At 42.3% G+C, this 23,612-nt stretch overlaps 1 protein-coding gene across 1 annotated transcript in view; it reads left to right on the forward strand.

Annotated features, from left to right (window-relative positions):
- The window catches only part of acap3a (ArfGAP with coiled-coil, ankyrin repeat and PH domains 3a), an 83,179-nt gene that overhangs the window by 25,051 nt on the left and 34,516 nt on the right, over positions 1–23,612 (forward strand). Inside the window, exons 2-4 of the mRNA XM_069659870.1 lie at positions 11,556–11,613; positions 18,341–18,460; positions 19,072–19,125. Of these exons, the coding sequence (XP_069515971.1) occupies positions 11,556–11,613; positions 18,341–18,460; positions 19,072–19,125 (232 nt within the window). The remainder of the gene's footprint in view (positions 1–11,555; positions 11,614–18,340; positions 18,461–19,071; positions 19,126–23,612) is intronic.

Here is a 23,612-nt window from a genome sequence, read left to right on the forward strand (position 1 = left end):
GTTGATTTTGGAGGTCGTGTGCAGCCAGGAGAGAAGAATAATGGATCGTCAGACTCAGGTTCATCCTTTTCCTGGAGTCAGACTCCTTCTCCTGTTGTTTCCAGTCCAGACGACTCTCTGCATGAAAGATGTTCTGATGCTGGTCTGTTACAGTCAAAGCTCTGCAGGGCCCCACATGCATTCTGAAATCGTATCCCTGTTCAGGCTGTGGGAAGTCATTCTGCTATTTCACAATCTTTTTTAGGTTGGATGGGCCGACACCTTTTCAGTGATGGAGATTAGCCTACCTAAAAACATTTACTTAAGTATTGTACTTATTTTTCACCATTTAATGCTCCTTAATACTTATGCTACACTACATTTTAGATGGAAATCTTTATACTGTTTACATCAGAGTATTTATCTTAGAGTTTCTGGTTTACAAAGAAAACCTAGCATGTTAAAAGAATATCCTTTGTCAAAATGTAAAATAATAATATATTACCTTTTTTAAAAAGCAAACATGAGCTGCAACATTAGAAGAATGTTTTACATTACATGGAAATTGCCTTGGTCTTATGGTGCATACAATAAACATAATAAAAAACAACTAAGGTAAGGAAACATAAATCTAAAAGAGACATGATGAGCAGTAAAGATTATGAAACAAAATGTAAAAACATCTGTTTTAATATATTTATTAAAAAATATTTTATGATACGGAAATTAACACAGACAGAGGATATTCTGCTGCCTATTGAGTACTATTACTTTTGACATTTTAATACGATGTGTTGCCAATAACCATAAACATCTGTGCTTCCACTTTAGTAAAACTTTCAGTCCATGACTTTTACCTGTAACAGAGTAGTTCTGCTTTATATGTATGCAGAAGTTCAGTCGGCCATTGTGAAAAAAATACGGTCCAAATGCTGCCTGGACCGTGGAGTTTGGGCACACAAGAGTACCTAAAGGCATGATGGGTAAAATTGGCCCACCTGGCGTGACAGCTGCGATGCTACATCTGCCTTCTCCCGCTGAGACGATGAGGATGATAAACGACCATCCTGCATTGATTATCCCAAAGCAACTTAACTCCTCTATTTAAGTTACCACGAATCACTAAGTCTTTGTCATTTTCAGCTGTTAGTTCAAAGGTCTGCTATCACTCTTTATTACTTTACTGCAAACTTACTTGTTTTGTCCCAGACAGGATCCTGTAGAAATGATGACTCTGGAGAAGGTTAGCCCTGTAGTATCTGTTAACATGCTGCTCTAATTCAGGTAAAAGTTGGCCAGGTTCATGATCTGAATTGATCTTAATATATATGACTAACTGTCCGAGTTTTCAGCTTCCTGGTACACTTTAACAAAGACCATTCACACACACAAAGACAACTTAAATCACATCAAAGTAAAGTGGAACTTTGAGTGGAGACTGAAGCAGTGAAATCTGACTGAAATGTAGAAAATATGAAGTACTCACATTTTCATCTATTCTGAGATGCCCTGTCTAATCTAATTTGCATTTCAGAGGCTTCTCGTTGCATGCAAAAACAAAACTGTGCAGAATTAGTTTAATAGAGTTAATTATAACCCAGCTGCATTATCCTATTTCAGGCCTCTTTGTAGATTCAGTGTGTCTGAGTCTCGTATTAGTTCTGTTGCTTGTTTTTCTTCGTGCAGAAATAGCGGCCCTGCTCTTTGTCTCCGCGCTCCGTCCTTGTCAGTGATTTACGAGGGTTGTTGTGATGGAGGGGACACATATGTCCTTCTGCTAAAATAGACCCAGTTTTTTTCGGGCCTTTTCCACAAGGACGTCGTCGGTCAGGTGGCAGTTAGACGAGTCAGTGTCGATTTATGTCACTGCTCGGCTGAGAGCCTGAGGACAGAGTGAGGTTTGGATTTCATCCTGGCAGATTTAGATGATGCATCATCGAGACACGCTGTAGTTTTCAGAGAGGGAGTGGAGTAAAGCAGATTTTATTTTTGTCTGCATAAATTCTAAATTAACAACTTCCTTTTTCTTTTCTTCAACTTCCTTGTGCGAGAACACGGCCACCCCGCCGAGCTAACGCCGACAGCATCACAGTTACCTTTGCGCTAACATGCTAACCGCTGGTTAGCTTGTCCTACCCGGTTTGAGGCACATACCTGTCCAACAGAAAGAAGGCCAACTCTGCATCGCTCTTTCACCATGTTCGCCGCTCTGAATGGGGCCCAGATGCTAATTTGAACCACTCCCACACTCACCTGTACGCTGTGATTGGCTCAGAGAACCACAACAGCGGCCCTCCGGAAAACGACAAAGCAAAGCAACAGAACAGATGCAGAGGGAAGGGTCTCACAAGGGTCTGCACACACACTCCCTAACACACATGTATAGAGGCCCGTAAGTGATGATTTATATCATATTATATTTGTAAAAGTCTATATTTTATTTTTGAAGGAAACTCCTACTTATTATACCTTTTAAACTTTATATCTGCAAGTTTTTTTCCTTACTAATAAATATATCATGTTGTCCATATAATAACACTAATCCAGATAATGTAAAAATAGAACGTTGAAATTTATATTTTGTCAAATCAACATCATTATTGAATAGCTGTCATCAGCAACATTGTAATTTCCTGCATAATGATTTATTAATTAACTGGTTCCGCACTAATGTGACCCTGAGGGCTAAAGGTCCTGTCCTCTCCTAAACTCAACACCAGACGATGCCTTCACAGACCCCCAGAGATCAGACACACAAGGCCCTTGTGAACAAATAGTTTGGTGGGAGTGTTGGTGGTCTCCATATTGAGTCCACAGAATGAGTGGGCGGGCTGGGAAAGGGAAGGGAAGGGTGGTATGTCTGGGCAGGGTACGATGTTGGTGAATATCTTCCACTCAGCTGTTTGGCTACACATGAGTATTTGGCACACCGAGAGGGGGGATGGTGAACGTCCACTTGTAGAAAAGCAACCAGGCCTCAATGTAAATACTGACGTAACTGATGTGAGCACCTGTCCTGAGACGTACATGTTAACCCCCATGATGGATACCAAATCTACACATTGATGCTCCGGGCCTGCAGCGTGTTGTAATCGAAGCATAAATGAGTAATTATTGCTGCAGCAGACATGTCTCTTCTGGGAGGCCATTAGTGCAGATGTGTGTTGTTGAAGAGGGTTTGAGGTTAATGCAGTGACAGCAGAGCGCTCTCGGTGCAGTCTGCTGCAGAAATGTGAGCGGTGTTTATAGTGCGGCTGAAAGCAGCAGTCCTGTTTAAGTATGAGGAACACATCTAAGCTTTCAAGTGGAAATGAAAGCCGGGGCTTATGAAACAATAGTCGGGGCTTTGAACACATGTCAGGGAGGGTATTACTGGAGACATTTGAACTCCCTCCGCGCCTTAAATGCATTAAGATTGAGTTACGACAGATTATGAGGCATTGACATTCTTAGATTATTAGGATGGTGATGTGAATGTGACGCCAACTGGATGAGTGCAAAACTTTCCTTGGAGGTCTTAAGGTTAAGGATGGCAAAATGGGCTGTTTACATTGTTAATTAGTAGGATTAAGCCCCGCCCCACTTTGCCTGTCAAAACCTCTGGTCTTTGAACACATGTTATGTCTTGTTACAATGTCAGATGTAACGGTTGCTATGACAACTGCTCAAGACAAGTAAATTCAGTCTCATAGGGCTTTATACTGCCTGTACCACGTACTACACTCTTTATCCATTGACTCCTGAGAGATAAGAAAGGAGTGGAAAAACGTGTAAAAGGTAATTTAACAAACTCAGAACGTGCAACAGAGGAGGGGTCTTTTTCCCAGAATGGACAGACATGTAATAGATCAATAAATAATCACAAAATATACAAATGTTGATGCACAAGTCAAAGAAACATGCTGAAGATACGGTATTGGTAACAGATTTTATTAGCTATAACTAGCTAATTAAGCTAGCATTAGCGCCATTAGGTACAGCAATGCAGCTGACTCTATATTGTGTTTTTAGTGTTTTTAGCTGACATATCTTAAATATGTACTTACTCCATATATGATAATGATACTAACTGACTGAGGTTAAAGCTAACAGGTCCCAGGCCAAAGAGTTAGCATCCTAACCACCTTATGATCCATGTAGAAGATATGTAGAGCTGGCTAGTCGTGTAGTATGATAAGACAAAAGCGCAATATCAGACTGTTAAACTTTTCTGATTAGCTTACAAATGTGTTCATATTTTCAAGGATGAAGACTAACTATAGTTGTTTTTTAAATGTACCTCTGTCTTGGGTAACATTGGCTTTGGTTGTTTGAGACTAAAGTTGCGGAAGTCGAATAAAAGAGCAAAACAAAGCTGCTAACGTTAGCTTAAAATGTGATAGCACTAGTACTGGCTTACATAAGGTGGGGATACGACACAGTGAATTTGCTATTCATTAACAGGGCTTTAAGTAACCTGTCAACCCACAAAGTAATGTAGTGCTTTAATAATCTGCCCCTTTCTCTTGGAAACAACTTATAGTGTAGGTAGTAAGCTAGTTAGCTTGATATGCTCAGGGGGATGGGTTTAGCTAACAGTAAAGTATGTTAGGGGGATCAGATATTTTTGACTTAGTCGTGCTCTGGAAGTGTTTTAGGTGGGATTGTTTTTGAGTGCCTGGCATTTCATAGCCAGGAGTGCCTCTTTGACCCTGCATTAGCTCATATAGTGGTCTAGAGAAGGAGGAGGAGGGGCAGAGCTGGGCTGGGTGGGGGCATTAGGAGCAAAACAGCCAAGAATAACCTGAGCTGCTGTTCAATGTAGCTGCAGGGAACGTGCTCAGGGACCCCAACCCCCTTCAAATCAGCCATTCAACCCCTCATCCAACCTCAATTAGGACACTAAAGCAATCAATATCACAACAAAATGCTGCCATTTCTCCAGACAGGAAGTGGCTTTGTCACAGTGGGGCCCTCAGACAGACAGGGCCGCCCCGTCTCCAACCTCTTGGTACCCCTCCTCCACGCACCTCCTGTCCTCTCTGTAGCCTCTCAGATTCTTCCCACAGATGAAGCCGTCTTTGATTTAAGATTCAAAGAAGAAAAAAGATGGTGAAGACTTTATGAAAGAGACTGATATCAAACAGAAGACGGCTGAGGATTACTTGAAGCTAGCTTGTATTCGGCTCTACAGCTGTTCTCATTTGTATGCTGGCAGAGACACCGCTGCATCACTCACTGGCTAATTCACTCTCCCCGGTGGGCCGCCGTCTGTAGATTCAGTCAGTGGGCCCCAGCTGGCGGCTCAGTTGAGGGGCAAAGGCTGTGTTTAAGGGGTCACTACCTGGACCCAGTGTGGGCGTTGTCCTCGCCGTCCCACCTGCTTGTTCTCCATACAGGCCTCCAGGCTGCCCCGCCTTGATTCACCCTCCTAAACACAATCCTCTGGGGCATCTGTGCCTTTTTATTTGAGCTTCAGTTTTAGTTATTGAATATTTTGCAGTTACTTATGAGCTTTAGAAAATATGAGGCATCGTTACGATACATAATACATAAAAAAGTTAAAAATAAAAACAGCTTGACGATCTACAGTAGTATAATTCTTAGCGTAGCATAGCGTTATTTCACTAACAGGGGACCATAACTCGGTACGACAAGTACTCTAACCTTTTGCTGATGATAAGTGCTTTTACTTTTGTAACATTTTCACCGCAGAGAAAGACTTTTGATCGGAAATTGAGCCTTTTACCAAAGTCGTAGAGTGGCAAAATGTCTAAAAAGAATTGGAAATATGTCTGATATTTTGTTGAATTGTGGACTTATATTATCCCAAAACTCTCCAATAACACAATAACCCAGAGAAATCTTTGAATTAATTTGATGGGTTTTATTTTGTCGCCTGTCAATGGCATCATATCACCTTCACCCCATCTAGTTGCTATATTATACCATATAAGTCAAAGAAAATAGATCAACTGTTTACTATTTTCTGTCAATTTTTTTTTTTTTAATTTAATTTTTTTTTTTTTTTTTTTTTAATCCGACGGCCGATAAGAGATCAATTTAAAACTGGGTTATTTTGGCTCTGATGCATATGCTTAAAGGCATTTAAACAAAGTTAAGTGTTGGAGTTTGTATTATTCAAAATTTTGACGCCAATATTTTCACTTTTACTGCAAATGAATATCGGCTTCAAATATCGGTTATCGGCCTCCTTGACTATTAATAATCGGTATCGGTATCGGCCCTGAAAAAACATATCGGTCTATCTCTAATTTTGATCTATGCTGTTTCTATCGTGTTCTAAAGCAGCTGGGTTTAGAAAGGTGCTCTATAAAGGTTTTTTATTATTACTAAATAGAGCACAATTATACATCTGTTGCACATTCTGTTGCCAGTCTTGACATCATGTGCATAAATGTTGCGTAAAAACTTGCCAGATAGAATTTAGAAGGAATCATAGAAGACAACATCTCCCATGATCCCACGCTGCATCACCACATCATCAAACTATGTTGCTTACGGGACAAACTGAAAGCTCTGTGATGATGCTTGTAGAACCTCAGCCACAGAAAAATGCTACCGCAGTGAAAATGTTCCTTCATATTGAACTTTCCCGAAGGCTTTAACCTAGCATCATGTGTAATTAATGTGAATGTTCACTGATGTGGTGGCTTACAGAGAAACAGAGGTGTTCTGTGACTTTGGGCCAGTAAAAGGCACCTCAGCCTTCAGGACGCCCCGTCAGCACGTCACCAGCCAGAAACCACCGGCGCTGCAGCTTACTCAGCACAATTTCTGTGTTTATTATGTTTTTACACCGCGGCTTAACTGCTCTGTTCTTAGTCAGATAAACGATCCCAGACTAATCCTGCACAATAACAGCCACGTGCAACGTCACTTTGGCCAGACAGAGTATAAACTTTTTGTGCTTTTGCTGAGGAATCCTAATCAGGCTTTAAACCAACCAGAGACTCTGTTCTCAATGTGGCACACAAGAGCTACACGTCCTCACCTCGTGCCCTAAATACCAGGATTTGAAAGTGAATATTATTTTGAATTATTAAAACACAACCTGAATTTAAATCATTAATAAACATAGAGTAACTCTTTTACTTATATACTATTGAAAAAACGAGACATTATGAGTTCATAGCAGCAAATATATTGTCTCTAGTGCATTCATGCCAATAAAGCTAATTGAACTTAATCACTATTTATTTGACTTATTTATGGGGCCTCTGTGAAGTAGCTGACATGAGAACAAGTTTAAAAGCTGCTGAACATCTCCTGATGAGCTTTTAATGGTGTGAATGGTCGTCTCCTGTCACAGTAGCTGCGTTGTGACTCATGTGTTATTACCCCCTCCGTTCCCCCCCGTGGTGTGAATGAGGGTCAACTCTCGAGCACATCGTGGGGAGACCTCTGCGGCCCACTTAGGAGGTGGTTGCCGTGGCGACAGGCCCGGGGCAACATGTGCATCCATTATGGGAGTCATGTGCAGTGAGACGGGGCGGTGTGGAAGGGGGTGGTTACAGCCCGGAGGGGGCCTTCAGCCGGAGCAGCTGTCCCACGAGGCCGAGCTTGTGCACATCTGGAGCAGCTGGCCGGGCGGTCAGTGTTGCTTCAGATGCATACAGAGGAGCGCTGAGGAGGACAAACGTGGAAGATAACAAGTAGCATCCCAACCTTTTTTATACTAACTCAGATAACATTTTGATATTTTTTGGCCCCTTCTGCCTTGTGGCCCCTTGTATCCAGGCAGTGCTTACAGACGACCCCTCGTAACAGGTTGTCATATTGTCAGGGTAAATTCTCTGCGAGATTGAACACAAGCCAAGAATAATAAACTTTATTTTGTGTAACAGTGAGGTTCAATCCTCCTTTTCATGTCATTAACTGCTTGCGACCGCTAAAGGGGGTCTCAACCTAAAGCTCGAACCATACAAATTGTAGGGACTGTGTGAAAATTATTGGATTGTTTTTTGTTTTGTTTTTTATTCAGAGACTCTCCCTACCAGTTTATATTTGGTTAAAATCCAACCATTGACTTAAAGAGCAGAACTTTGGCTGCTCAGGGGAAACATAACATTTACTCCTCTCCCACTAATAGAACAGGTTAGGTTGTGCTGAACAGGCATTACATAGATTTACTCTATATGATACCTTTATCTCTGCAGTAGTTTGATCTATTCTAACTTGTAGAGATCTGACATGTGTTCGTCCTTACTCTTATGATGTAACTGTTCTATCTGTTTGTGTTTAATTCTGCTTCAAAAGGATATAAATCTGTAGCATGGAATAATTAATGACAATCCCTATAGCAAACCAAATCACCATGTCTAATAATTTGTGTACAGTCCCTTAAAAAGACGGTGGGAATTGGATTTTCCCCACAACACTTTTCGCACGCTAACAGTTAAAAGCTTCACAACAGTAAATGTAACAGAAGGTGTAGGAAGCTAAACACTTTACATGATAAATTACCAGCAGAAAGCCTTAACTGAACTCTCTGCAAGTTCACACCACAGTGAAATGAAGTGAAAGCAGGGAGAACTGGAGTTATAGGCTTTGGGAACCAGTATACAGTGTTTGATTAATGGGTAAAAACACATAAAACCACCTTTAGAAAATGTGCTTCTGCTTGATGAGAATTTAAATGGGTCATTCATGAGCCATGTGAGTTTTATATAGAAATAAAACTTTTCAAGCTCTTCATCTCTGCTGTGCGCGCGAGGAGAACGAGCCTCCTGAAAAGCAAAACCCGCTAAGCCCTCATAAAGAGGGACGTTTCAGAAATGACATCAGCAGTGAGATTATCCCGGGGTGTGGCAGGCTGAAGGCCGTTCAGCAGGAGATCACTTGAGGTTACAATAACACGGGTCCACATGTGGAATAATATGGTATTGATTATTTAAGTAATGTATGTTTCCATTTTGCATGAGTCCGAGCTTTTGACAGATATTTCCTCTCTGGAGTATTTAACCCCCCTCGCCACACTTCCTCTGATCCTTAGCAGAGGAGATGGTGAGAGTAAAAAGCTGCGGGGGTGGAGAGGGAGAGGGAGAGGAGGAGGAGGAGGAGGAGGAGAACACGTGCCATCCTTCGTCCCCTGGCGCTCGCTGCAGCTCGGGCCAAGCAGGCTAATCCACCCAAGGCCAGAGAGGAAGAGATGAGAGAGATACAAGTTTTATATCCTGCCAGCCGTGGCCGATATATGCCACAGATACTCTCATCACGGAGCTGCTGCGTGTGTTTGTAGTGCTGTGATTCTCACACTTTCTCCTTTAGAATCACAGGGAAACTAGAAAGCAGGACAGCAGCTGCGAGTGTGCTCCTTCAGAAGTGCTCGTCAGTTACAAATATTTAATTTTTCAAAATAAAATAAGACTTTAACGAAATTAAACACAACCACGCATCCTCTTGGGATCATGACTGTCCATAGGAAAGTACGTGGCAATTCTTCCGACAGTTGTTGGCATATTTGGATCTGAACTAAAGCTGTGAGCCGACCGACTGACCGACATCTACAGTGCATCCCTCTGAGCCACAATGCTCGTGTGGCTACAACAAATGGGAAGTTGGTTTGAAGGATGCAGAGCTGTGGTTATATAAAGAGGCTATATGTGGAACCTGTTTATACTCAAATGGAGCCACAAAGTCCCGCTGTGCAGCAGGGAGCAGATAAAAGCTGATAGAAATATAAACAACATATCAAGGTGCTGAATGTCGTTCCATTTATAGTAAACACAGACCCTGTTCACACTGTTTTAACACACGTTGCCGTTCCTATCTGTGTCTTTCTTGCGTATCCACGATGTCTCACTAATCAGAACAATGTGTTACCACCTGGGAAAACGTACTCACTCAAGTTGTGTAACAATTTGGCTGCAGGACTTGCCGAGGTAACAGAGCTGACGTCATATTTTTTAGAAACATGGTGGATGAAACAAAATGTTGGTTTGACTGTAAGAATCTATTTATTAATTCACATATTACAATCAATATATTCCTGCTAGCCGGAATTAAGTTGCGTTAACACCAACAAATACCGTATACATTTTTTAAATCTATTTATAGAAACATTTATAGTTTTTATATATAGGGGGGGAGATTTCCTCTTTTTTAAGATCCTAACAACGCCTCTGTTTCAAAGTACTTTAGCTTCACTTTTTGTCTTAAAGTCAAGCTGAAACAGCATTTCGAGAGTATCTAGCTTCCGTATCGTGACGTATTTCCGAGTGAAACAGGACGTGCAGGCGGGACATATCATTAGAGGGATTTGATTTGATCGTTGAGAAGTGGGCGTAGACGGACGTTCTCCACAGCGCAGTAGCTAGCTAACTGACCGAGCGTTCTTGGTGCTCCGCGGTTAAATGTTGCAGATTGATTGGTTGAAATTGTTCGGTGCTAACTTACTTAAGCACGCGTGAAATTTAGTTGTACTGGAAGAAAAAATGATCGGATTTTGATATAAGAATACGAAGAAATAGATTTTCTGTATTTTTTTTGGCCTATATTGTCAAATAGATGCACAATATCACCGGGGATGTGATCTAAAAGGATTAAAATGACATTTTTCATTTCACCTCGACTTTAACCTCCAAAGATAAACGTTCACTTGCTGATGTTAGCTTAATTCAGTGCAACTTTTAACCCCTTTCAAATAAAAACAATTACCTTATAAAACAGAAACGTCACTGCGTCTGTTGCAACAATCTTGTGCGCACTCATCTGAACGGTAAAAACCAGTCACTCTGCATCAGAGCCGCCCTGAGGGTTAAATAAGTTGACGTAACTAACTGAAATCAATTACTTCAACTTAGTGTTCCAAAAATGTGTGTCACTCAAAAATGAATAAGTGCAACAATAATCATGTTTGGATGAGTTACATCAAATTTTTTTGAGGATTGGATTAAGTTAGCTTACTTCTTAAGTAAGTTAGAAAGACAGTGTTTTACAGTGTAGGCAAGTGGTTTGTGTGATCAGATCAGAGTGTGTCTTGGTCGTCGTTTCCACTTACGTTAAGTGCTGTTCACTTGTGAATCGATCGTTCAAGACGGATTTTAAAGCCCGCTGTAAACAGGGTCTTCTTCTTTCATTACTGACGTCAGTGTGTGGAGAATCTGAGGAGCGGTGTCTCTAGGGGCTCCATTATGCAGCTGTTAGCCTCTGGGTGTAAATCACACCTCTCTCGGTGGTGGGTTCGAGTGTGGCATTAGCGGTAGTCGTGTTGACAGTGGGCCGGTGGGTTTGGGTTTGGGATTGATTCAGACGGTCATGTTCTCCTCGCTGTGCAGAGACGCTGTCTGTCACTTTGTTTTGACAGAGCTGAACTGCTCCCAAGACGGCGTCTCGCTCACTTAAAGCACACCCAAACGTCTCGCCGTGCTGCTGCTGAAACATGTCTGGGTTTAACTCCGAAAAAAAACTCCATCTGTCACTCACAGATTAATGAAATGTCCCGGTGCTTTCAGAGAGCGTGGGAAGTCACGAGCAGATTGTGGAACGGCTGTTTTTCAATGAGATATGTGACATTTTAGAAGAACATTTTGCCACACATGCTTTAACAGCTTCTGTTTCCTTTTGTATTTCAGGGCGAATATCGATGAGGTGGAGAATGACGTTGTGGAGATCGAGGCAAAACTAGACAAGGTAAGATATTTGTTGTGTCACTGCCATTGCAATGTATCTGTACAGCTACTTTCAGAGGTATGAATTATTGGTACGCAGCTATCTTTGGGTTTAAACTGTCTTCTTGCTACAGCCACATCATAGATATTAAAGCTGATGTTTGTACCATCTCTAAAAGGCTCTGTTCCTTATCTTGTCACACGATGCGTAGAAGGAAGCACAGCACTTACAGTGGAAGGCAGACAGCAGTTGGTGGCCTGAACGTCTTTCAGCTTGTAATCAAACTCTCTCAGAGAAACCAGATCAGTCCACAACTTTAGGACTCTTTTAATTTGTGGGTTTCTTCTCTTTCCTCTTCTCTTTTGAAACGCATCATAACTAAATTGTAAAATAAAAACCCCTATCAGATAGTTATTCAGGTCAACACTGAAAGTAATCTTGGTGTATTGTTTTGGCAAAGACAGGACAACTCTGCCTTTCATCTTCACCCACGCCAGCTCACACTGTTGCTACACGCTTGTTTTCTTGCTCTACAAGCTGTCGGCTGAGATCGGGCCAAGTGACATCTGCTTTTCTGTGTGCTGACTGTAAAAAAAATGAAATCATGCCCATCAGCTACAACTCTGTGCCAATCTGGCTTTTAAAGTGCACCTGTAGACAAAAGGGCCTGTTGTGACATCACTGAGAGAGGTTTGGCCTGAAGTTCAACGTGTTTGAAAGTGAGAGATGATTCAGGGTTGGAGATTAAATGTGCTACGATTTGTGCGATTTCAAACACAGCAAAACTACATCCAGCAGCAGGAGGACTTCTTTATTTATTGTGTGTACGAGTTAACTGAATACCATGGCAATATATAAATCCAACAGTATATATACATGTACACTGATCAGCCATAATATTATGACCAACTGCCAAATATTGTGTTGGTTCGCCAACACAGCCCTGATCTCTCGAGGCATGGACTCCACTAGACCTCTGAAGGTGTGCTGAGGTATCTGGCACTAAGACGTTCGCAACAGATCCTTTAAGTCCTGTAAGTTGCGAGGTGGGGCCTCCATGGATCGGACTTGTTTGTCCAGCACATCCCACAGTTGCCCGATTGGATTGAGATCTGGGGACTTTGGAGGCCAAGTCAACACCTTGAACTTGTTGTCGTGCTCCTCAAACCATTCCTGAAACATTTCTGCATTGGATATCGTGCTGAAAGAGGCCGCTGCCATTAGGGAATACCGTTTCCATGACGGGTTGACCTTGGTATCCAACAATGTTTAGATAGGTGGTACGTGTCAAACATCCACATGAATGGCAGGACCCAAAGTTTCTAAGCAGAACATTGCTCAAAGCATGACGCTGCCTCCACCGGCTCGCCTTCTTCCCATAGTGCAATGTCTTCCCCAGGTAAGTGACGTACAAGCACCCGGCCATCCACATGATTTAAGGAAAAACGTGATTCATCAGACCAGGCCGCCTTTTTCCATCGCTCCGTGGTCCAGTTCTGATGCTCACGTGCCGATTGTAGGCGCTTTTGTCTGTGGACAGGAGTCATGGGCACCCTGACGGTCTGCAGCTACGCTGCTCCATACACAACAAACTGTGATGCTCCGTGTGTTCTGACACCTTTCTATCAGAACCAGCATTAACTTTGTTCAGTAGTTTGAGCTACAGTAGCTCTTCTGTTGGATCGGACCACACAGGCCAGCCTTTGCCCTCCCCATCCGCCCCTGACCCTGTTGCCGGTTCACTGGTTTTCCTTCCTTGGACCACTTTTGGTCGGTACTGACCACTGCAGACCAGGAACACCCCACAAGCGCTGCAGTTTTGGAGATGCTCTGAGCCAGTCGTCTAGCCGTCACAATTTGCTCAAAGTCGCTGACATCCTTACGCTTGCCTATTTTTCCTGCTTCCAGAACAGCAACATCCAGGAAGTTCACTTGCTGCCTAACATATCCCAATTCAATCAGCGCCAAAGAACTTCATATTTGCTTGGACATTTTTAATCCTGCGTTAGGTCCACTTTCCATGTGCCTCAGTGGCCGGTTTGATCGTTAGTTTAGTAATTAATTAGTTGATATCAGGACAAATCGCAACTACAGTCTTTAAACAAGCTAATAAAAAAGCATGTTTAGAAATTTGCAGAATTGAAACAAGTTCATCTCTCTTCTCAGTCTAGATAATCTCACTGTTTGTATTTGGAGCCTCATGGAAAAGCCAAACGGCTCCCAAAGGAGTTTAAATTACTTCTTCAATGCTGTTTGGCAAGTTTAAGTAGTTGTTCTGCAGTTAATGAAGGCATCCTTTTCAATTTGCATGCTTTAGTTTTGTTGATATTTTATAATCTTGCAGCTTTGTTCACGCTAAATTTCCACTTCCAGCTACCAGCTCTGGAAATCTTTGGCGTGTTTGATTTGCAGGTGTTTAATAAACAAGCCTTGAGTTGTTTGGAGCTGGATGCAGGTTAAATTTCACTTCTGGGGCCCCAACTTTGCCAGACTTTTACAGCAATAACACTGGATTAAAAGGGACTAAAACGGAGGAATGTTGGCAGGTCGTTCTCCACATTCTGTCACAGCGTATCTCGTTGCTGCAGACTTTAAACACAGCTCGCCCATTACGCTCCCTGCATCATAAAGTACTCTGAGTGCATAATCCCACACTGCTAACACTGCTAACCTCCTCTGACGGCACTCAGTCAGTAATGTTTCCCAGCCCTGTTGAACAGTTCAGCTCGGGTCTGCTGAAACGTGACGTGGCAGCGGTATAAGATTTGGACTCCCTGACAACATTAGGCTGCATCACGCCGGCTTTTGAAACCTCCGTTTGACTTGTAATGTGGCGTCCAGATGCTTCGCCTGTAATGCTCATGTCACCGCTCCATCTGCTTGCACTGACTCTGAGTTACAGTGAGAGTCAGGAGGATTAGTCAGGAGGTCTGCTTCAGTGTTGAAAACCTCCACTATAGATTATAATGAAGTCCACTGTCGTCTGATTCTTTCCTGGTCGGATTTTTGGCCTCTTATATTCATCAAAATACTCGAGAGAGCCAATTTAACAACTTACACTCCAAAGATCCCTTTTTCTGTTCTGTGCATGAGTGACTTTAATCTAATCCATTTGCAGTTTAGATCATGAAATAGGGAAATCCAAATAATAGAAACTATTCAGTCTGTGGTCTAGAGCAGTGGTCTCCAATAGGTAGCTTGCGAGCTACCAGTAGCTCACGGCCTGGATTTTAGTCGCTCGCCAGGTTCACAGACTCCTCAAAATACGCCGACAATAAATGCACCTTGAAAGCCTCTTCCCACTTCATTCAAATACCCAGATGTCCCACCCCCTCCAATACAAAACAATAGGATAGGCCGATCAGCTGTCAATAAAAAACGGTGATGCTCCTGGCAAGTTTGTCAATGTCTGACTCTAACGAATCACAGCAATGTTGCAGCAACCTCCATCGACAGGTCGGGTCAGTTATGCTGTATGCTAGTCGAGCTAAAGTGAGGAGTTCGGTGCTGTTAGCCTGTTTAGCCAGATTTATGACGGACAATGAAGGCGGCCACGCCAAGAAAAAGCAGAAAACATACTGTTTCCCCGAATGTGAAGGACAAGTGCGTGTGCCTCGTCTGCGTTACCAACGTTTCAGTCGACAAAAGAATCAACATGGGGCGCCACCAGCAATTGCAGCGATGTTTTGCAAGGGTCAACATTAGAGCTGGAACTACAAAATAAAAGTATGTTTTTTTTGCCTCCACAACTTGCTGTCGAGCTCCTTTAGAGGACTGCAGGAGGATTGAGGGAAGGTGGTCATGTCAGAGTTCAATATGTTCGTGGATTTGTCAGTTTGCAGCTCCTCCACTTGTTCTTCTTGGCAGGCTGCTGCCCTGTAGCCTCCAAATATTTGTGGATAAGCTCCTCTTGGCAGTGAGGCAGTGGCTCAGTGGTAGAGTCGGTCGTCTTTCAATCGGAAGGTCGGAGGTTCGATCCCCAGCTCCCGACATGTCGACGTGTCTTTGGGCAAGACACTGAACCCCAAATTGCTACCGGTGGTCCACTGATTGACAGTTGGCAGCCTCTGCCATCAGTGTGTGAATGTGTGTGTGAATGGGTGAATGTGACATGAAGTGTAAAAGTGGTCGCAGAGACTAGAAAAGCGCAATATAAGTACAGTTCATTTAGCATTTATGCAAGTAGCTGTTGGCCACTTTAATTTTTTCAAAGTCACTCTGAGATGAAAAAAGGTTGGAGACCTCTGGTCCAGAGTATCGACACACTATTACTATCACTACTCAAAGTAATTTCTTCCAGTTTTAAATGAACCAGCACCGTGATGCTGACAGACCGGAGGGTGCACTTCAGGGCAGGTGAAGGAATGGCAGCAGAGAAAGACGAGCCTGATGTAGCCAGAATTTTAGTAATTAGCCGTATCTATTATCCTTTTATTGTCTTACAATAATTCTAAGGTTTTAAAGGGACCTGTCTGTTTGGCATATCTGTTTGTTAACCACTTTGGTCCACACTAAGGTCAATGAGGAGCTGTCTGTGGTCATGGTGCAAAGGATGAGGCCCCTGCATTTGCACCCAAAATACTGCCAAAACTTTTGTTTATAATTGCAAGCACGCCTCTATGATTCTTGACCTTGGAATGAGGCCGAAAATGGAGATGCTTATTGGCGTGGTACAAAACATCACATGACCTTTGTGTTTGTCGAGATATGTAAGGTTATTTGAGGTTGAATTTTTACTTAACAGGAACAAACACGACAGATTTGCTCGGGATTAAGATCACATTTGTTCACTGTCTATTATTAAAGATTACGAGAAGTCCCAAGGTAACAGTATTCACATGCGAAAAGAGGCTAAGCTTGAGAAAGTAAGAGGGTGACTCCCAGTGTCTGGTTAGCAGCTGGGAGGAAGTGGAGAAGAGAGGTTGGTGAAAACCTGAAAGAAGTGGTGTTAAACAGAAAAATGTAATTTCCCCTCATGAACGTGGGAGTAAACTAAACCGGCTTTAAAGCAGATATCACAAAGAGAAAACATCCATGGCAACGTGTTCAACATTTGTCGTCAAGATGCACAAACACACACGCTGAATCATCAGTGTCTGTTATCAATTCTCCAGTCCTGCTTAATGCTAACGCTCTGTAGCTTCTTCATGTGTGTCGAGCTAACACATGGGCCCCACGTGAGAATGCACACACTACTGTATGTTACCACAGGTGATAACGTGACAACAAACATGCAGCTGTGTGACATATTGTCTTTATGAGGTAATGTTTAAAGCGTGACCTTTTTTGATCTGGAAACAAACGTTTGAGTGTTGTGATCGAACACATGATGAAGAGCTGTCAACGTTTTCGCCCTCGAGCTAACGCTGAGTCACATGTTGAGCAGATCTCACCAAGCCTTGTCACGTATGAAACTTGTGCATTCATCTCAAGAGGAATTTATAACTGTAATGCTCTTTCTTTACTCTACTCTTTCTTTACTAATTATTTCAAAAGTCTGCCGTCAGGCTTTTAGCAAGAAAAAGAAAGAAGAGAGAACAGAACACGTCAGATGTTAGCTAACATGCTCTGCTCACAGTGTCTTTAAGGATTGACTTTAAAGTTACTTAGGGTTTTTAAGATTAAGGTTAGGCTAATATTTCTTTATCATTTTATTCTTAGATCGCCTGCAGCCGGTTTTTAAAACACAAAATAGCGACCAAATCAAGAAAAGTATTCTTTAATATGCACCAAAGTAATGACACTCTCTACACAAGGCTATAACAGATGCTAACTCTGTGATCATTTATAAATGATACAAAGTTATACAAACGTTACTTCTGACCGAGTAATCTGATTGGACAAGAGGCATTCCATAAGTGCTGATACAGAGAACAACATCACTGGGACTTTTCACTCTGTGTATCACTCCGCCTCAGCCAGGTGTTCTGAATACTGTTAATTAACACCACAGCACACCGTGTATGTCTACATGGATCAAGCTGGTGCCTCTGAATCACACAGCAGACTCTTATTTCACTGGTTGATGATAAATTAAAACATACAGATAAATATACGTGATAAAAACAGCTGATCTATGGTAACCTGGAGACACAAGCTGTGTCCCAATCCAGGGGCTGCATCCTTCAAAGGACGCATTTGAAGGCTGATTGCGTCACAGCCATTTCAAAGGCTCCTTCAGATGCGGCCGACAAATGCGTCCTCCTTTTCACGGGCCCCTAGGGATCCATCGGGTGCATCCTTCGCAGCCCAATGTATCCCTAGAATTATTGTGTGCCGATTCAGACGAGGTGGCGGACTCTTAAACGGCCTTGAAACACAGTCCCTTAAGTTAAGTTTGTTATGATAGCTAGTTAGCCCGCTAGCTACCTGTTGCTAGGCGACGGGAGCGGCACTCGGTGACACAAGGGTAAGGGTGGGAACAGCTGGTGACGCAAACAGGTGTCCTTGTTTTAATTTGCCTCACTTAATTGTAAAGCATTTTGAACTTCTACCCCTGTAAGACAGGTGCTGTATACATAAAGTTTATTATTATCATTATATGACGAGACAATATAATCTAAACAGACAGACACACTGAAGCCATGGCCTCAAATTCCCAAATGCAGCGATCCTTCATTTAAAGTCTCTACAGATGACAGAGGACCTTAATAGAACTACTACGTCCCTTCTAACAGTATTACGTGTGTGATGTAAGTGATACCTTCATTTATCGCCCACTGAATGTGTCTCTCTCTCTCCTCCACAGCTGGTGAAGCTATGCAGCGGGATGATTGAAGCGGGGAAGACGTACGTCAGTGCCAACAAGCTCTTCGTCAACGGCATCCGGGATCTGTCTCAGCAGTGCAAGAAGGACGAGATGATCTCGGTGAGGCCCCAGTCATTTCCTCCTCCACAGCTGTTATTGTGGTCTCAGTCATTGTCGTATTTTTAGGTCATTTAGTGGAGTTACAGTAAGCGTCTCCGGGGATCGGTGGGTATGTGTGTTACTAACAGATCAGTAAATGAGGATCAGGTCATGTCTGGAAACTTACTTCTGGCTCTGCTCGCAGAACCGGCGTCTCTGACTGTTTTCACTGCTGCTGACTTTAAGTACTATTAAAAGCCTTCTTGGCTTCAATTGTATGACTAATTGTGAGTTTCTTATTAAAGTCCTGTTCATTTCTGTAGTTTCCATTGTAAAGAAAAGAAAGAACAGGATAAGCCCGGTAATTAAAGTTCCTTTTCCCGCACAAAGGTCAGGGGGAAAAATCCACTGGAGCACAACAGTGACATTAACCGGCTTTGATTTAATTTGAGCATTGTGGATATTTTCATTTTCTTCCATTTAGGATTCAAATAAATTGTGGTTTCAGTTTGTGACAGCTTTTATTTGCTTTCCCCCTCTCTAATGCAAACATGGCAGCAAGTTTGGGAACAATTCTTTACGAATTCTCCAGGAAAATATGGAAGCTATAATATGCTTTTTCCTTTTTGCAGGAATGCCTGGAAAAGTGCGGCGAAAGCCTTCAGGAAATCATCAACTACCACATGGTGAGTGTGTCTGCTCTCCGCTCTGTCCGCTTGTGCTGCACACACAGAAGAGCGCTGGGATATCATCCCATCGTGATACGAAACGTTAAATGGCATTTAAAGGCCCCACGAGGGTCCTTTACTCCCTTCAGAACAACACTGAGGGTCAAGCTGAGCTGCGTTTGAAATGATTGCCCCGTGGACGTGTTCTTCTTTCACACATCATTTAAGCTGTCCGTCCGTCGTGTCATCGCTGTACCTGTCAGTCAGAGAGACATCACGTCTCAGGAGGTCCCTCAGAGGACAAAGATGGAAATAAGGACTCAAATTGAAACTGTCTTTCTAAGCCTTGATTAGACAGAGCAAGACACACTGCACTGCCTTCTTTTAAGCTCACAATATAGAAAAGAGCAGCTTGCTTTCTTCTTTATTGTTCCTCAGCTAATCTCCCGTCCTTAAACAAAATACTGCCTAAACTTTTACTTATAATTGCGAGTAAGCCTCTGCGATTCATGACTTTGGAAAGAGGCAGAAAAAGGCTCGGAGAGAACACACAAAAAAACAACACAGGACCTCAAATCAAGAGATGCGTGGGACTTATATTATCACATGACCTTTGTGTTTGTCGAGATATGCGAGGTCATTTGAGGTGGAAACAAAAGCAAACACAGCAGAAGATAAGGAGTTATTCACTGCCTGTTATTACAAGTTATGAGAAGTCCCAAGGTAACACCAGTCACATGTGAAAGGGGCTCAAAGCGAGTGACTCCCAAAGTATAAAACTTTAAACAAAATAAATACAGTCTTGTGTCTGGTTAGCAGCTGGGAGGAAGTGGAGACGAAAGTATTCTTAAGTACCAGAACTCCATTTACATTGAACATGCCCGTCTCGTGTGTAAATATGCACCCTGGTCACTTTAATGTAAAACTCAAAGCGGCAATTTTGCTCGGACGGATATAGAAGCATTAAACTTAAAGTCTGAACTGAAGCCGTCAGATTAACTGAAAGATGAAACATGAAGAGAGAGAGAATGAAGGGTGTCTTGTACCTCCCTCTGACGTCACTAGATGTTTGATTTCTCTTAAGGAGATTCTTTCCAGATCAGATCAATCTGCTTCTTTTTTTTTAAATTAAACACAAAGAAATGTATTTCTCTTATCTCTTATTAATATATACAGTATGTTAATTAATACAAATATCTATTACAAAATATAGAAAACAAAAACCATCAGGCGTAAACAGACGAGAGCACAAAAGGGCAAGAGCAAGGGCACATTAAAACAGCCTTTCCATTCGTTTTTTCCAAGCACTTCATCAACTTATAGTAGTCGGCAACTGGCGAAAAAATTATCGAAAATGAGGTCAAGTGTAAACTTTGAAAGGTAAAACTACTGTATCACAAGTCTACAACAACTATGCACAGTGTGACTTCTCACCTTAAGAGAAATCTGTGTTTGTGGATTATAAAGGGAAGATGCACCGTTTATTATACCCCCTGTTTTAAAGGAGTTTTTTCAGAACACACTGTGAAATGAAAATAAAACCAGCAGAGTTGTGAAAAAGTAAATCGGTCTCTCTTTCTCCTTCTGTCAGCGTGTTTGCAAGTCGAATAGTTCCCAGTGAGGAAGTTCTCGTAGGTGTTTTGCACTTCGTGTTTGTGTCCTGATGTTTGATATGAAGCAATTTGTAACCTGTGTTTAAATAGGCACCATATACTCTATATTAATAAAGAACATCAGTTTCATAGTAGGGATGGGCATTTCAAGCAAAAATACTTTTCAAGTGTGCCGACAAGATAAGCGCTTGACATTAAAATATGTCAGTTTTTAAACTTTAAGAAATAGAGCAAGCATCCAACATGCATAAGAATGTAATTAATTAATACTTTAACATGACATATGTGAGCCAGCCTGCAGGACAACATAATAAAAGTCTTCTTCCTTCCTATCATAGCGCTTTGAATTCACCGCTGTGAGCTATAAACCCTTTCTATAATTAGTTAATGTGGAATTCTCTGTTTTCTAAAGCACGTATCTCCAGGTATTTTAGCAATCTAATTTCACTCCTGAGTTAAAACCTTGACCAACAATAACATAAAGGAAATGTTCCTCTCTCCGAGCTCTCTTACTGTACTTTTATTGATCCAAGTCCTCAGAGCTTCTGCTTTACTGCCGTGTCGTTTCCCCTCTCTGCCCCCTCAACATCCTGCCCCTTTAAGGCCCTTTGAAGCCCATTAGCTTGAACCCGTTGCGTGCTTAATGATGCTGTAATGTGCAGAGCATGTGTGTCGATCGCATTCCTCTCTGAAGCCCGCAACAAAGACGTGTCGTCGCAAATCAGCCGCTCCCTCCGACCCCCTCGCTCAGAGTCCATTGGAGGAGAGGGAGGGAGGTCAGCGTTACGAATGGAGGGTTAATGGTCGGGGTCGCTCAGCCAGCCGTGGATTAGCTTTAGCTGTAGGACAGTAGTAACCTTGACATGTCACAGAGTGTTAACATATGGCCATGCATGTGTACAGTATGTATACAATAGTGTCCTCTTTTCTGATATGCGTGTGTGGGGGATGGAGACAGTCATTGGTGGATGTACGGAGTGAGCTGAAGCAACAGTGAGTAAATCACAGCTTTGCATCGGTGCAAAGAGACCGACTGAAGACATGACGGACAGCAGGACAATTTGGATATTTAACAGGAATTCAGTTCAGCAACATTTAACCTTTAACGTTCAGCTTGTTGTTTGTCTCTTACCTAATTGATGCGATTAATTTGACAGAAACAGAAAGGTCATTAACCTATTTTTGTGAAAATGTGGCAAAATTCTCTAATCATTTAGTCCTTAAATCAGCTATTATCTGTATTTCTATGTTGGCTATGAATCACATGACCACATAAAAAAGAAAAAAACATTGCTTGTGGTAAAACACCCAAAACAGCACACTGCTACACTTCCTGTCCGGCACCAAACAGGAGATAGACAGTGTATTCAACTTGCTTGAGAATATAGTGGAGCGTATATATTAACTTCAGGTGTTGGTGGAGACCAAAAACAGAGCTAAAAGGAGAGTAAATATTGGACTCTCCGTTGGCCACACACAACTCCAAATGAATCTGTTACACGTGTTAACATTTGCAAAATGTGAGACGTTGGTTTAACTCAGTGGCTACAGTCCTCGATGCAGCGGCCACTGATTTGACTCCTGCCCTCGGCCCTGTGCTGCAGGTCGTCCTCTCCTCATCGTCTCTCTTCAGCTGTCCTATAAATATAGCTCAATGCCCCAAAAAATCCTCATCAACTTTATGTGCCAATTTTGGCCAAAAAACAAGTAGCAAAGTTTTAAAAATGTCAAATTTACAGATACATGAGGATTAATACATTTTGTCTTTATTAAACTCAAGCATCTTGAAGAAACTCCAATGAGGATTAGATATCAAAAACCCCTCCGGCAACATTCAACTCAAAAGCACCAAAAACTACTGACTCCGAAATCAGCGTTAGCTTAATGATAAGTCAACGCCTTTCTTAAACAGTTTCAAATCAAACCGTACATCACAGTCTTCATGACGGTTAGATTTATTACAGAACTGTTGTATCAGCTGCATTTGTTGTAGCTAAGTGTACCTAATAAACTGACAATAGAGTGTACATTCGTGCCGATAGTTTCATGTGTATAATTCATAAAAAAAAAGTCCTCATAAAGGGTTTGATGGAAACGATCTACTGAAACTTGTGGCTCTGTCTTCCTGTGCATATGAACATTATACCCTCAGAAAACTCTTGACTCCGCAGAAAGCTTATTTTTCTGAGCATTGTTTGTTTTCCTGGCGTTCATTGTACGCTAAGGCTTTCTTTTGTTCTGCAGCCTCTTTGTTTTCATATCAGAGCTTTGGCAGCTTTTGGATTACATGCTTCTCTCTGCTTCCAAAGCGTCCCAGTCTCGCAGAGCTCCATTAGTCTGTCAGTGTTTCTGTCAGACTGACAGATTCTCTCTTTGTCAGGTTCAATATGTCACACGTTAGACCTTGAGAGAGCGAGGTCTGGCCTGGGACCAGCTGGGCCCTTCCCCTGAAAGCTCAGCTGGGTTTTCAGCCTCCCCGTTCCCCCCTCCTTCTCCCCTCCGGTCCATTAGAGCCAAGACTGTGACTGGACATGAGAATGATTGGCTCTCAAAGGTTTTCTTTGTGACTTTGTGTGTGTGACTAGTGTGAGACCGAAGCGATAAGAGGGAATCCCCCGAGATGAGATATTATTTGTAATGATGTGACCTTAACCAATGAAGAGAGCCTCTTCATCGACTGATATTAAAGCCTCTTAGCTGCAGCATTGACATTTTCTGGTGACATCTTTAACATGTTGATATTTTAATCAGGAGAGACATCGTGTGCGTTTAAGTGTGCAGCGCTCCTTCAGCTCAGGGACCCCAGCAGTGCTCCGATGAATAAGAAATGATGATGGTTATATCTGCTACTTGTGACGGATGTCCCTCTGTGTGCATGCTTCGCCGTACAGC

The sequence above is a fragment of the Semicossyphus pulcher genome, unplaced genomic scaffold, assembly GCF_022749685.1.
Source record: "Semicossyphus pulcher isolate SPU_LCO1_2020_fin unplaced genomic scaffold, fSemPul1.0.p SCAF_13, whole genome shotgun sequence".
NCBI lineage: Eukaryota > Metazoa > Chordata > Actinopteri > Labriformes > Labridae > Semicossyphus > Semicossyphus pulcher.